This window comes from Mizuhopecten yessoensis, unplaced genomic scaffold, assembly GCF_002113885.1.
Source record: "Mizuhopecten yessoensis strain PY_sf001 unplaced genomic scaffold, ASM211388v2 scaffold11047, whole genome shotgun sequence".
Taxonomy (NCBI): domain Eukaryota; kingdom Metazoa; phylum Mollusca; class Bivalvia; order Pectinida; family Pectinidae; genus Mizuhopecten; species Mizuhopecten yessoensis.
In genome coordinates, this window is record NW_018408852.1 from 1,538,432 (window position 1) to 1,553,174 (window position 14,743).

The 14,743-nt window shown below is 40.6% G+C and overlaps 1 protein-coding gene across 1 annotated transcript; it reads left to right on the forward strand.

The window, feature by feature from the left end:
• Nucleotides 1-6,119: 6,119 nt before the first annotated feature.
• Nucleotides 6,120-6,983, forward strand: LOC110465036 (ankyrin repeat and SOCS box protein 13-like). The gene has a single exon (XM_021520600.1). It carries the CDS (start codon nucleotides 6,120-6,122, stop codon nucleotides 6,981-6,983), a length of 864 nt encoding a protein of 287 aa, XP_021376275.1.
• The last annotated feature ends 7,760 nt before the right edge of the window (nucleotides 6,984-14,743 follow it).

The window sequence follows — 14,743 nt, forward strand, 5'->3', positions numbered from 1 at the left end:
GACACATAATGACACATGATGACACATAATGACACATACTGACACAAATTGACACATGATGACACATGATGACACTTAAAGACATATTGACCCATGACACATAATGACACATCAATGTTGAGGTCGAATAACAAATTTGTTAACACTTATGTATTCTCATTTTATTCTCTAAGGACTACAAAACCTGTCTATTTGTACCTGCAGGCCGTGAGACAGTGATAATATAACCTGTGATTTGAATACTAGTTAAACACATCCTTTGTTCTTGTTGTTCATTATATACAGAAGAATTTACAAAGAAATACCTGTTGCTGTCCATTATTAAGCAGTAGCCGTCCATTATAGTTGTGTTTGATAATGGACAGTTGCAGGTAACAAAAATGCCTTCACATGTATAAGCACAAGCAGATTTGAGAAGAAAATCAACTATTTATTAGCTCACCTGGTCCAAAGGACCAAGGTGAGCTTATGCCATACTGTGTCGTCTGTCGTCCGTCTGTCCGTACGTACGTCAACAATTTCTTTAAACGACTTCTTCTTCTAAACCACTGGTTGGAATTAAACTAAATTTGACTGGAAGCATCCCTTGGTGATGGGGATTCAAAATTGTACAAATGGTGGGGCTGACCCCCCAGGGGGCTGAGGGGCGGGGCCAAAAGGGGTCAATTTGGCCAGATTGCTTTAAGTGGCTTCTTCTCTGGAACTAAGAAGTGGATATCAACCATATTTGACTGAAAGCATCCCTAGGTGGTGGTGATTAAAAATTTCACAAATGGTGGGACTGACTCCCCAGGGGGCTTAGGGGCGGGGCCAAAAGGGGGCAATTTGACTATATTGCTTCAAACGACTTCTTCTGTAGAACTGTGCACTGGATATCAATTTTATTTGATCAAAAGCATTCCTGGGAAGCAGGGATTTAAAATTGTACAAATTGTTGGGCTGACCCCCCAGGGGGCTGAGGGGCGGGGCCAAAAGGGGGCAATTTGGTTATATTGCTATAAACGACTTCTGCAGAACCGTGCCATTTATATTGATCATATTTGGTCGGAAGTATTCATGGGAGGTGGGGATTCAAAATTGTACAAATGGTGGGGCTGACCCCCCGGGCTAAGGGGTGGGGCCAATAAAATGTATTACTTGGAAATGGTTGAGATCCCCACCATATAACCATATATACAATTGCTGAGTATAAAGAGAAGAATGCACATTTGCTTCCAGGATGTCCGTAGGGTCTGGCCCCACCCTTGGAGACATAGTCCCTGGGCCATAACTTTAAAACGGTTGAGATCCCCACCCCAAAACTATATATACAAATGCTGGGCATAAAGAGACGAATGCAATCATGATATCAGAATAGACCCTGGGGTCTGACCGAACCCCTAGGGACCTAGTTTCTTAGTCACAGCTTGGAAACAGTTGAGAGCCCCACCCTATAACCGTATATATACAATTGCTGAGTATAAAGAGATGATTGCACATATGCTTCCAGGTTGGCCTTGGGGTCTGCCCCACCCTTGGAGACGTAACCCCTGGGTCATAACTTTGAAATGGTTAATATCCCCACCCCAAAACTATATATACAATTGTTGGGCATAAAGAGACGAATGCAGTCATGATATTAGAATTGATCCCAGGGTCTGCCCCACCCTTGCAGACTTGGCCCCTGGGTCATAACTTTGAAACGGTTGAGATCTCCACCCCAAAACTATATACACAAATGCTGGGCAAAAAGAGACAAATGCAGTCATGATATTAGAATCGATCCTGGGGTCTGGCCACAACTCTAGGGACCTAGTTACTGAGTCAAAGCTTGGAAACAGTTGAGATCCCAAACCTGTAACCATACATAAAATTGGCCTTGGTGTCTGTCATATTCCCTTTATCTCATTTGGAGAATATTTTGCCATGATTGCTTAGGTATCCAGGTGAGCGATACAGGCCCTCTGGGCCTCTTTTTTATTCAACAAATGGATTTACTAGACATACATGCATGTACCACAGACTAAGATACAGCATCTAATTCTGATCTAATTCCAGGTATACAGTACATCAAATATTATCCATCGAAACGCCACAGATAGTTATATTTCATCCATAGATAATCCAGCTGACAAAATTACCACTGTTGATTTTTATTGAGGAAAAATGTATTTCATGAACAAATTCATCCAACTGAATGCTGTTAAACTTGCTTGATGAGGGAATACGGTAATCCAGTAATTATTTTGAAGTATGAATATTGATGGAATGGGAAAAAAATTGCAGCTGATTCAGAAATAATCCTACAAATCCTCTGACACACAATGATCCATACTTAGAGGTAGGATAGCTGATTAATCCAATTAACATTTCCTGATGTTTCCGGAATACAATGGTTATATGTCCTGGAACTGTCGACACCAGTGTTGGTTAAGGTGTTTTACTAGAGGTTTTAATTGCTTTACACTTTGCTTCAGTAATTTGTTCAGTAAACTTTCTTTGTTGTTCTCTTTTCGATGTGTTGTCTTAATCAACATTTCATTACATTAAAATTCTTCAATAGTGATGTTGACAGCAGTATGACGTGGTCTCCTGAGAATTACACGTTCTCCCTTGAAATTACCAAGCTGGACTGACTGACAAATCCTCAAGATTCATTATATTCACAGAATTAGATTAGCTATCTAAATCCATGCTATATCATTATTTTGGACAGGAAAATCATGTGCATTTCCAAATATAGTCATGCTACCTGAAACTGTGGAATAAGTTAACAATATGCATTCTTACTGCATACTTCCACCTCTCACAATGGAAAAGTGTGGGCAATAAATCACTTGCTACCACAGTCCACTGCACACATAATCCCCTTTCAAGGCCAATCATGATTACATGACCATGAAAGGGGGTGTGCCCAGTGGACTGTGGCCACAAATGCTGTAAGAAAGGGAGATAATCAATCGGTGAGTAACGATGAAGTCAATACAGTAGAGGATAATCTTAGTTGACACATTTCAAATAAGGGGAAAAAATGAAAGTTAAAAATGGTAATTTCATGATTGAAAAACACAAACAGATTTCCTTATCACGTGAGAGGATAAGCATTTCCCGGAAAAGTTTATAATCTTAAGGAGCTGTTCCTTTATACAAAATTGCACATTCAAATATACCATTCATTGAAAGAACTGGAATTCCTTAGGGATTGATAAACCCTTACATTGTATATATGAAAATGGTTTCAATATCCTGTACCTTTGCCACATCCTGAAAATCAAACTGAAAATGTAGTCAGAAATTCAACATTGTTTCCCATATTTTGAACAGACACTCCTTACCTTCCCTGACACTGGACCTGGATAGTAATCAAAAAACACTTGTATCCATTATGAAGGATACACTCAGACTGGGCTATTGAGAATCTTACCTGGTTATGATAAGTACTCACTCACATAGGTACATGTAAATTATCTGCAGTGTAGGGTAGGTAAAAAGATTGTCCAGGTGAACACTTTTTACTCAACTTTTCTGTTTTGTTCGAGTTGGGAAGCATGCAGTAAGCCAGTTATTGCATGATTTCTCGTCACTCGGGACTTATTACACCCGAGCGACGCTCGGGTGTAATAAATCCCTTGTTACTCGAAAACCATGCAATAACCTTTACATGCATGAATGACCACATAGCTCATGCTGCATACACCAATACCTCCTCATTGTTCACTTCATTACTGATACGTTGTTCAATAGCTGTCCATTCTTAACACAAAAAGGTGTCCATTATTAATACAAAGGAGTACTGCTTTTTAGTAGGAGAAAACCCTCAAACTGTTCATTCTGTGAGGGAATGTGTACTTCCTTATAAGATCTATACTATTGTGTATCTATCAGAGAATATTTCCTAACAAGGTCTATACTATTGTGTATCTATCAGAGAATACTTCCTCTCAAGGTCCATACTATAGTGTATCTATCAGTAAATACTTCCTCACAAGGTCTATACTATTGTGTATCTATCAGAGAATACGATCCTCACAAGGTCTATACTATTGTGTATCTATCAGAGAATACTTCCTCTCAAGGTCCATACTATTGTGTATCTATCAGAGAATACTTCCTTATACGGTCCATACTATTGTGTATCTATAACAGAATGCTTCCTTACAAAGTCTATACTATTGTGTATCTATCGGAGAATACTTCCTCTAAAGGTCCATACTGTTGTGTATCTATCAGAGAATACTTCCTCACAAGGTACATACTATTGTGTAGGTCTATACTATTGTGTATCTATAACAGAATACTTCCTTATAAGGTCTATACTATTGTGTATCTATCAGAGAATACTTCCTTACAAGGTCCATACTATTGTGTATCTACCGGAGAATACAATGTACTTCCTTATAAGTTCTATACTATTGTTGATCTATCAGAGAATATTTCCTCACAAGGTCTCGGGCCGGTAGTGCGCCTCCCCGTTACAGGAAGGATCCTACCTAGGCAAACCGGAGGCTGCCTTCACTTTCATTGTGCCTTTAGGTTTCGTATATGGTTGGGTATCTATTTAAGTTATTTAGTCATGGAGAATGTCCGTTCTGTGCTCGACAGGTCTATTCCCCAGCTAGATTATTTTTACATCAACAATCAGTCCACACATGTACAGTAGTCGTGGTTGTCTTCCTTTGCATATTTCACTAATTTTGAGTCCTACGCCTCAAACTACACTTTAAATATGCGTTTCATTAATCTTTACTTTGTTTTATCCCTCCGCTTTGAAGACACAACATAAAACGACAAGGGAACAAGTCATGGTACTATTAAGATGTGTCCAACCTGTTGTGTGGTCCAATGGCATCCTCGATAATGCAGGGGTTACGCTCACTTTTGCTCTCTACAGCTCGAAGGCTCAATGTGCATAACCTTGTGGGTGAGACGAGAAGACCAGTTTGATCCTTTGATGTATATCAAAAGAATATGTCGGTCACATAACTGTAAAGTAGACAGGCTTTGAAGTTGGGTGCCGCTCCTCTGTTATCTTTAAAGGACAGTCTAGCGATTAGTCAGGCTTTTTCACCCGAAACCAATCAAATAGCTAGCCGCGTGCCTTCAATTTTGCACTGTGACATATTCCATGGGTGCGCAGAGCGTAAGTGAGCGTAACCCCTGGAATATCGAGGATGGGGTGTGTTAGATTTGGATAGGCAATGCTGTGCGTTTCCAAAGGTACAATCAATTGTATGCTTTTACTGACAATATTACTTTTTGTTTCCAGGGTGACGTGAGGTATGAATCACCAGTATAGCAAGGCTTTAAGTCTGTACCGCGCTCTGATCAGGAAGGGCCATACTCTGCGTCTCACCGACAAGGACTTCTACCTTAAGAGGGTCAGGAAGGAGTTCGAAAAGAACAGAAATCTCGCCGACGAAGCACAAATACAAAAGTGTATTGAGGTATTATTAATATATCACAACTTTGTTCATCTGTGACGTGTATAACACATGTGTTAGGTATATTATCATGGATCGCATTAACGATCGCCAAGTCGCTAAATTTTCAGACTTGAAGACAAAAACTTCAGTTTGGCGATATTTTGGTTTTGAAATTTACACACACTTTTATATATATACATTGTATGTTACTTGGTACTACCAAACTTGCTTAGATGTAACGTGTATAAGAAACATTTATAGGTGCCGTGTTTTATATAAGCACCATTTGAATTTTATAAATCGACATGGAACTCGTTTCCCAAATGTCGTGTTATTAAGCATTGGTTCGAGATAACTAATGCATCTTATTGATATGAATATCAACATCGTGTTGCTTTCATTGTTTCAGAAAGGAGAGGAACTTATGAAACGGGATAACATTATGTAGATATCAGAAGATGGACATCTAAGGAAGGACGGGGCTGCAGAGATTGAGGGTTAAAGAGTGGGATTAACAACCGAGCTAGAAATCAAAAGATTAAGAGAGGAAGGGGCTACAAGAGAAAGGAGTTGCAGAGAGGAACAGTGTCAAACTGACTAAAATTGGTAAATTGAGGGAAGGAAGGGGCTACTAGGGGCTGGCCACTGATCTACACTGAAAGAGCTACAGAGACTTAAAGGCCAATACAAGAAATAAGGGCCAGTTAAAATTTCAATATGGAGGTGGATGAGTTCATGGTTCCAGGGGAGATCAGGGATGAACCAGAAGGATGCCCAGTTGACACGTGTCATGTAGATCTGCTCGCAGCCATACATGCCAACGATAGCGACAGAGCCATGTGTATTCTGGGATTGGGCTGTCAGCAGGTGACATTAGACTCGGGTCTTTGCTGGGCAAGTCGCTATGGCGATGTAGAAATGGTGTCCCTCCTACTACAGAATGGAGCCAACCCGAACGCGGAGGTATGGGGTGGCTTCACTCCTCTCATCTGGGCGACGATATATGCACCAACTGTGGAAACCATTTTGAATCTCATTATTGCTGGAGCCGACATCAATCATTCCAGCACAAAACGTCGCCAGACTGCCTTACATGGTGCAGTGATACGCGATAAAGTGGAGTTTGTGAGCGCTCTGGTGGAGGGCGGTGCAAACCTTGACTCGCGTGACTACCTGCACAAGACGCCACTCCTGTATGCAGTGCAGCGTGGCGCGATCTCCTGTGTCAAACTTCTTGTCTACTACAACTGTGACGTCACGCTGACAGGATGGGTCGAGGGAGTCAGTGTGTCCCCTTTGCTACATGCCTTAGCTAAGGGGCATCTGGAGATCACACGTATTCTCATTCTTGCAGGAGCCCGGTTTGACCGACCGGCTATCTCCCAGACGCTCACATTCGGTGAGTTTTACGCCACGCTAGAGCGAGAATTGAAGCTCGAGGTGCGCCCGGTGTATCTACAACAACACTGTAGGGTCCGAATACGTCGCCTTTTAAAACCAGGTTTCCTACAAAAACTTAGACAGATAGAGTTACCTCCCCTCATCCATCGCTACCTCCTAATAGACGAGATGGACGTTTGAGGCTTACCTCGCGCTGTAAGTGTTCACGTATACAAATTGTTACACATTTATTGACAATTGTGAAAAAACATCAGGGGAAAAGTATACACGTTGGAATAATGCTAATTTTCTTTTTTTATCTGATCGCCTTTTTGTATTCATGTGTGTGTTTTATATTTCCTAAATACATCTATCTACTTTTTTAAGGTGACTATATTTAGTTGGATATCTTTTAAGAAAACGTCATTGTAAGAAGTAATGTTCTACTTACAATGTATTCCATGTAGTAAGCATATATTTGTTAATACCTCTATACGAGCAGATCTGGACAGATCCTGGACGTTTTACAAACATTATATTGATACATACACTTGTTAAAGATTTCATGATGGATTAAATGTTTACAATGTCATATTCCCAACTCAGATGATTTGTTTTGTTTTTAATTTGATTCCTAGACTGTCATGATCAGTATCACATTGCTTACTTTCGTGATAATATCTAACAATATTACCCCACTCCGTGGTACTCTAGGGGCTACGTATTCGCTCACTTAAGTTCTCTATCCCCTGGAATATGTTTTTGCTAAATTGAAGGCAAACGGCCAGTTATCTGAATGGTCATGTCAATAAACTTGACCAATCGCTAGGCCGATACATTTAATTTCCTTTCAAGATTACAGAGGAACGACACCTGACTTGAAAATCTTGAAAATCGCGAGATTCTTCCAATGTACATAAAAGATCCAATTAGACTGCACAAGGTAGCACACACTAAGCCTTCTATTTGCCATGGCATATTCCAGGGAGGAGAGAGCATAGGTTATAGTAACACCTAGAATATTAAGGATGTGTTTCCCCATCAGCAGCCTACTCCTAATGGCTGCCAATAATTACAAGTTCCTCACTTTTCCAATCTTTCAAAGAATTGATGTATTTTTAGCTTATGCCGTGGCGCAGCGTCCGTAATCCGTCGTCTCTGTCATCAATTTTTTCTTTAAAACCTATCTCCTCCTAAGAGAGGATTTCAACCAAACTTAGTCTAAAGCATTACTAGGGGAGGGCAATCATTTCTTGAAAAAATGAGGTTGGTTCGACCCCTGGGGCCAGGGGGGGGGCGGGGCCCTGAAGGGGAACTTAGCGAAAGTTGCTTTAAAACGCATCTTCTACTTAACGCCAGAGAAGATTTCAACCAAATTTACTCTGAAGCATCACTAGGGGACGGCAATCATTTCTTAAATAAGTGAGGTTGGTTCAACCCCTGGGACCAGGGGGGGGGCGGGGCCCTGAAGGGGAACTTAGCTAAATTGCTTTAAAACGCATCTTCTACTTAACGCCAGAGAAGATTTCAACCAAATTTACTCTGAAGCATCACTAGGGAACGGCAATCATTTCTTAAATAAGTGAGGTTGGTTCAACCCCTGGGACCAGGGGGGGGGCGGGGCCCTGAAGGGGAACTTAGCTAAATTGCTTTAAAACGCATCTTCTACTTAACGCCAGAGAAGATTTCAACCAAATTTACTCTGAAGCATCACTAGGGAACGGCAATCATTTCTTAAATAAGTGAGGTTGGTTCAACCCCTGGGACCAGGGGGGGGGCGGGGCCCTGAAGGGGAACTTAGCTAAATTGCTTTAAAACGCATCTTCTACTTAACGCCAGAGAAGATTTCAACCAAATTTACTCTGAAGCATCACTAGGGGACGGCAATCATTTCTTAAATAAGTGAGGTTGGTTCAACCCCTGGGACCAGGGGGGGGGCGGGGCCCTGAAGGGGAAACTAGCTAAATTGCTTTAAAACGCATCTTCTACTTAACGCCAGAGAAGATTTCAACCAAATTTAGTCTGAAGCATCACTAGGGGACGGCAATCATTTCTTGAAAAAATGAAGTTGGTTCGACCCCTGGGGCAAGGGGGGTAGGGCCCTGAAGAGGAACTTAGCTAAATTTGCTTTAAAACGCATCTCCTACTTAACGCCAAAGGATTTCAACCAAATTTAGTCTGAAGCATCACTAGGGGAGGGCAATCCTTTCTTAAATAAGTTAGGTTTGTTCGACCCCTGAGGCTAGGGGGCGGGGCCCTGAAGAGGAACTTAGCTAAATTTGCTTTAAAATCCATCACCTGCTTAACGCCAGTGAGGATTTCAACCAAATTTAGTCTGAAGCATCACTAGGGGAGGGCAATCCTTTCTTAAATAAGTGAGGTTGGTTCGACCCCTGGGGCCAGGGGGGCGGGCCCTGAAGGGGAACTTGCCTAAATTTGCTTTAAAATCCATCACCTGCTTAACGCCAGAGAGGATTTCAACCAAATTTAGTCTGAAGCATCACTAGGGGAGGGCAATCATTGCAATTGCTTATCTCGGTGGCGGTCAATACTTCCCATTGATTCCGGTTTGTAATCTTGACCGTCTGTATTCCTGACACCAAGGAAGAAGCTTGACAAACTTTTGTCCAATTCACCGATTCGTTTATCCTCCATTGTTCGTTTATCTCCTATAGCATGCATGCAGGAAGGACTGAAAGAGTGTCAGGTCTGACTGAGTCTGGAACGTAACACAAAGTTTGTGACCTCCTCGTCATCAAAATGAAAAAAACAATTGGGTTGGATGATGTTGCACTGTTGTTGTCTGCAGACTCATCTCTGTTCGAAAGGAAATCTAAGGGATTCACCTCGATATCCTGCTGGTCGATATTGTTCAAATCAGTCTTCACCTGTCTTGGTCTTTCCTCCGTCCAGTATTGATACTGGAGGTCTGCCGATAAACTTTCCATCATTTCCTCCCCATTTGTGCTTCGTTGTCTTTTTGATAGCATTGGTCCGTCAACCTTGGAACCCTTCTGCGAACCTAGACTATGACGCCTATGCCGTAATTTCCGAATGTCGCTATGCGTACGGCCAACATTTTCCTGTGATCGGGATAGATTTTACCATATTTTGACAATATTACACTAGTTAACTAATAAAACCGGGTGTAACGCATTCGACAGTTACACAAGATAGTTGCAATGTGTCCCTTTTAATACGTAGTCATGTAGGCATAATGGAATTTGAAAATAAATAAAATAGATATTCGCAATGTACAAGTATACAGACCTGCGTTACTTTCAAGATATCGTCAACAAGTCTTTTCCATAGTTTAGGACGGCACTCCATCGGAGCAGTTGTGACGGTAAGAAAGGCCAAAATATAATAAACTGATGACGACATTGTGAGAATGCTGTCGTCCCTGGTCGACAACATCTATGTTGAGTACGGTGTCAAGATTTTCCAGCATACTATTGACATTTCTATGTGAACAAAAAAATGTTCCTCTACTTGCTGATTTGTTTTGTTTGGATATGAAGCTGTAGTCATGGAGTGGTAACAAAACATATGAAAATAATTAGATATATCCTCCGGAGTTTGAATCCAAGGACATTACAGACAGACTTTTCTAATTCAGCCGTTTTACTTACTACTAAGCTGTACGATAGGTTGGACGAGTTCGACTTTTCGATCATGAAGTTTCAATTTCTTGATAGTAACATCTCTGCTACCCCTATCCATGGGCTTTATTTATGTGTACATTTCGCAGTTGATTAGCTATTTAAGAGTAATGCTCCGAATTTTCGGACATCCATGACAGATGTCAACTGCTGACGGACAAACTTACTACGTAGGATTTTACAGGAGCTTGTTACCCTGTATCAGCCGTCACGACCACTGCGGTCGGAGTCAGAATCTTTGTTGTGTGTCCCAAAATCTCGTACTGTGACCTACGGAAACAGATGCTTTGGGAGGGTTTCGCCTACGTTGTGGAATAGCTTACCATCTGCTATTAGAAAGTCAAATACCCTGGCCAAGTTCAAGAGGGACATCAAAACTCACCTCTTCATCACGTCTGCATTTTAGAATCTTTGCAAAGACGTCATGTAAATACCACCCTTTTATTTGTTCAATTATGTGCAGATTGCTTGTTAAATGTATGAAAGTGATTGTAAGCCTTTTTTTCTCTCACAATTATAACCATTACTATTATCCATATGGTGTAAAGGGCTTTAGAGTATTTTTACAATTTATATAGGGCGCTATATAAATGTTGTATATTATCAATTATTATTATTAGGATTTCAAAAGAGGCAGATTGACGAAGACTATGGACAAGTGTTACGGTTGCCATCATGATCTCCTAGGCAAATGTGCTGTCTTTGTGCGAGATGATGATTGATGTTTTTATTATGCTCATAAGTGTACTTTGAGGTTTTGTTGTCACTACCCGAGTTCTCAGTGTGAGGAAAGCATTTTCTGGATTTCTCCTCTCGTTAGTTTGTGTCGTTGTAACGTAAGGTTAGCTAAACAAAGAACGGCCCTCTAAACAGAACACTTTTAATAAATAAACGTAAGACACACATATGATTGCACCTGTACAATTTGGTAGTTTATTACACACTTACTAATGATTTTTTTTTTTATATGCGATACGACACAATTGCTCTAACCCATATCAGCCCTCGCCGTATCACACCCCAAAAGGCCCCGCCGTATCATACCCCAAAACCTAATATCAGCCCTCGGGCTGATATTGCAGTCTCGAGTTGATACTGGGTGTGATATGGAAAAAGGCATGTATTATTCTCAATATATACAGCCACGAAGGACTAACACACTGCACCATACCATAGTGTTGTCCTTTCCTTAACTCACCGGTGATGTTATAGGGGCCCAAACGGTCGAAATCTATACTACTGTTGAAACAGAATTGGAGATATGTAAGAGCCGTTAATTTCATGACTTTCCAAATATTACAGGAGCAACAGTAACTGGTAAATGAGTCAAGTGTGTATAATTTTGTTCATCAAGGTTACAGCAAAATAAAAATTGATCTAGTTTTAAGCGATAAGATAATTTTGTATCTGCTACTGTTCCGTTTTGGGAGCTCTCACATTAAAACCATTTATTCAGATTTTACAAGCTGTATTGCATTCCTAATCAAGTTATATTACCTGCCCTTAACTTCTCTTTTATTGATAAACATCGCTGCCTCAATCTAGTTTTTAAACATTTTCCCTGTATTTGTACACACTTTACTCTTTATTTCATTTAAGATTAACCAGTTCTTCTCTAAATCAAGGGGCTCTATGCAGCTGTCCTTCTGTTTCAACTGTAGTTTATAGACCAATTTAGAGTTCCAACGTTTTGGCTGTAGCATCACCGATGAGTCCTATAGAGAAGAAACAGCTGTACGATGTGGTGTAATTCATTTTTAGCATAATGTATTTGTTACCAAAGTTTAAAGTGGCAGGGCAATCACCTGTGTGTGCTACGTTCAACCAATCTCTGTCGTTACTCTTTAATCAAAGGTTTCTGTCGCTCCATTTTTCAGAGATTTATTTGGCTCCTTCTGATATTTTCAGTGCTTACTGTGACCTATCCACTTCGTGCCTCATGGCACATAAGGCCTTCACATAGCTTTTCTACCCAGCTCCCAGCCAGCTGCTACTTTCCGCACTTCATTCCAGGATCTCCAGCCTGCTTCCTCTTTCTCTCCTTCTCTACCGTTCGCCTCCACGTCGTCTTAGGTCTTCCTCTTTTCCTTCCGTTTACCTTCTGGGGCCCAGGTTAAAGCAACGTTGCAGTCGTTGTTCTTGACCTGCCTCATAATATGTCCAATCATTTTCCATTTACGGCACTTTATCTCTTCGCTTAACGGTCTCATATGTGCTCTCTCCAATAGGACCTCAGCCCTCACATGATCTTTCCAACGTATTCTGTAAATTTCAGCGCTTCTACATCACCCGAAATTTTCGTGTTGACACAATGTAGAGTGTTCCATGGTTAAATGAGTTTGTATCTTAAATGGTGTCGTAACAACAGAAATACAATTACTGATCTAACTGAATCACTGTCTAGGATTTCAAAATTATAATACTATACTATTGAACAAGAGTTGTATATTTTAGGCACTGTAGATCCAAATGAGAATAATCTGATTCAATTTATATTCCGTCTTTTCGTATTGCAGAGTTATCTGCTCCTTTGAGCAGGTATTGATTGTTACGTCATTTTCTCAAAAATTTATGACGTTACTCTCACAAACAAATGACGTAACAATCAATAAGACCTGCTCACAAGAGCAGATAACTCTGCAATACGAAAAGACGGAATACACAAACATATAAATCTATGACGATAGGACTGCACAATTAAAATGCTTGAATCGAATAAAATAAATTAGAACATATTCGTCATACAAGTTACTATCTAATAGATGTCTTGATATAGTATACATTTTCGAAAACAATTGAATAAGTCACCATTTTCCTGACAAATTCTTTTATCTGCCACATAGGCATACAAAACAATGACAATCATCTGTTTATCATAATTTAATAATAAAGAGGTGCTGTAAAACTTGTCGTGCTTCATAGACTTCATAAACAGTAACAATAAATAAATAAATAATGGATCAAAGGAACCTGGATGGTGGTCCAGGTTTGATCAGCAACTACTAAACAAACAAATGGAACACTATGCTATAATTATATTTGAAAGACATACAAATACACATTGCAATTCTTGATTGATTGATCGCCAAGAATTCACTGCCAGTAATTACGATGTCCTCACACTTACAGAACAATAGACTTAATGGCCTGACCAATGCTGTTTAACACAGCAATGGGACATTGTGACGAAAAGTCAATTGAATATGGGAAAAAAAATGTAATAATAAATTAGTGCAGCTTCCTATGTAAAACAGCAGTGTTTAAATACAGTATTAAAATCATTCTACAAAGATCAAACGTCCACTACATACTCAACTAACTATCTTATAAACATCAACGTGTACACTCGCAAAATAAAAATATATTGAATCAGTCGGATGATAATTGATCAAAGCAAAATTATCTTGTGAACCAGGAAACACATTTAAACAACGTTTCTTCTCTCATACTATCATCTAATCAATGTCCCCTCCCCAACATGATCTGATTGACCCCCACCACATCATCTAATCAATGTCCCCTCCCCAACATAATCTGATTTACCCCCCCCCCATCATTTAATCAATGTCCCCTCCCCAACATAATCTGAATGACCCCCCCCCCATCATCTAATCAATGTCCCCTCCCCAACAACATCTGATTTACCCTCAACCCATCATCTAATCAATGTCCCCTCCCCAACATAATCTAGCTGATTTACCCTCACCCCATCATCTAATCAATGTCCCCTCCCCAACATAATCTGATTTACCCCCACCCCATCATTTAATCAATGTCCCCTCCCCAACATAATCTGATTGACCCCCACCCCATCATCTAATCAATGTCCCCTCCCCAACATAATCTGATTGACCCCCCACCACATCATTTAATCAATGTTCCCTCCCCAACATAATCTGATTTACCCTCACCCCATCATCTAATCAATGTCCCCTCCCAAACATAATCTGATTGACACCCCCACCCCATCATCTAATCAATGTCCCCTCCCCAACATAATCTAGCTGATTTACCCTCACCCCATCATCTAATCAATGTCCCCCCCCCAACATAATCTGATTGACCCCCACCCCATCATCTAATCAATGTCCCCTCACCAACATCATCTGAATGACCCCCACCACATCATCTAATCAATGTCCCCTCCCCAACATAATCTGATTGACCCCCACCCCATCATCTAATCAATGTCCCCTCCCCAACATAATCTGATTGACACCCACCCCATCATCTAATCAATGTCCCCTCCCCAACATAATCTGATTGACCCCCACCCCATCATCTAATCAATGTCCCCTC

What these genes read in the sequence shown, in the direction of transcription:
- LOC110465036 (XM_021520600.1), top strand. Translation starts at nt 6,120, where the DNA reads ATGGAGGTGGATGAGTTCATGGTTCCAGGGGAGATCAGGGATGAACCA.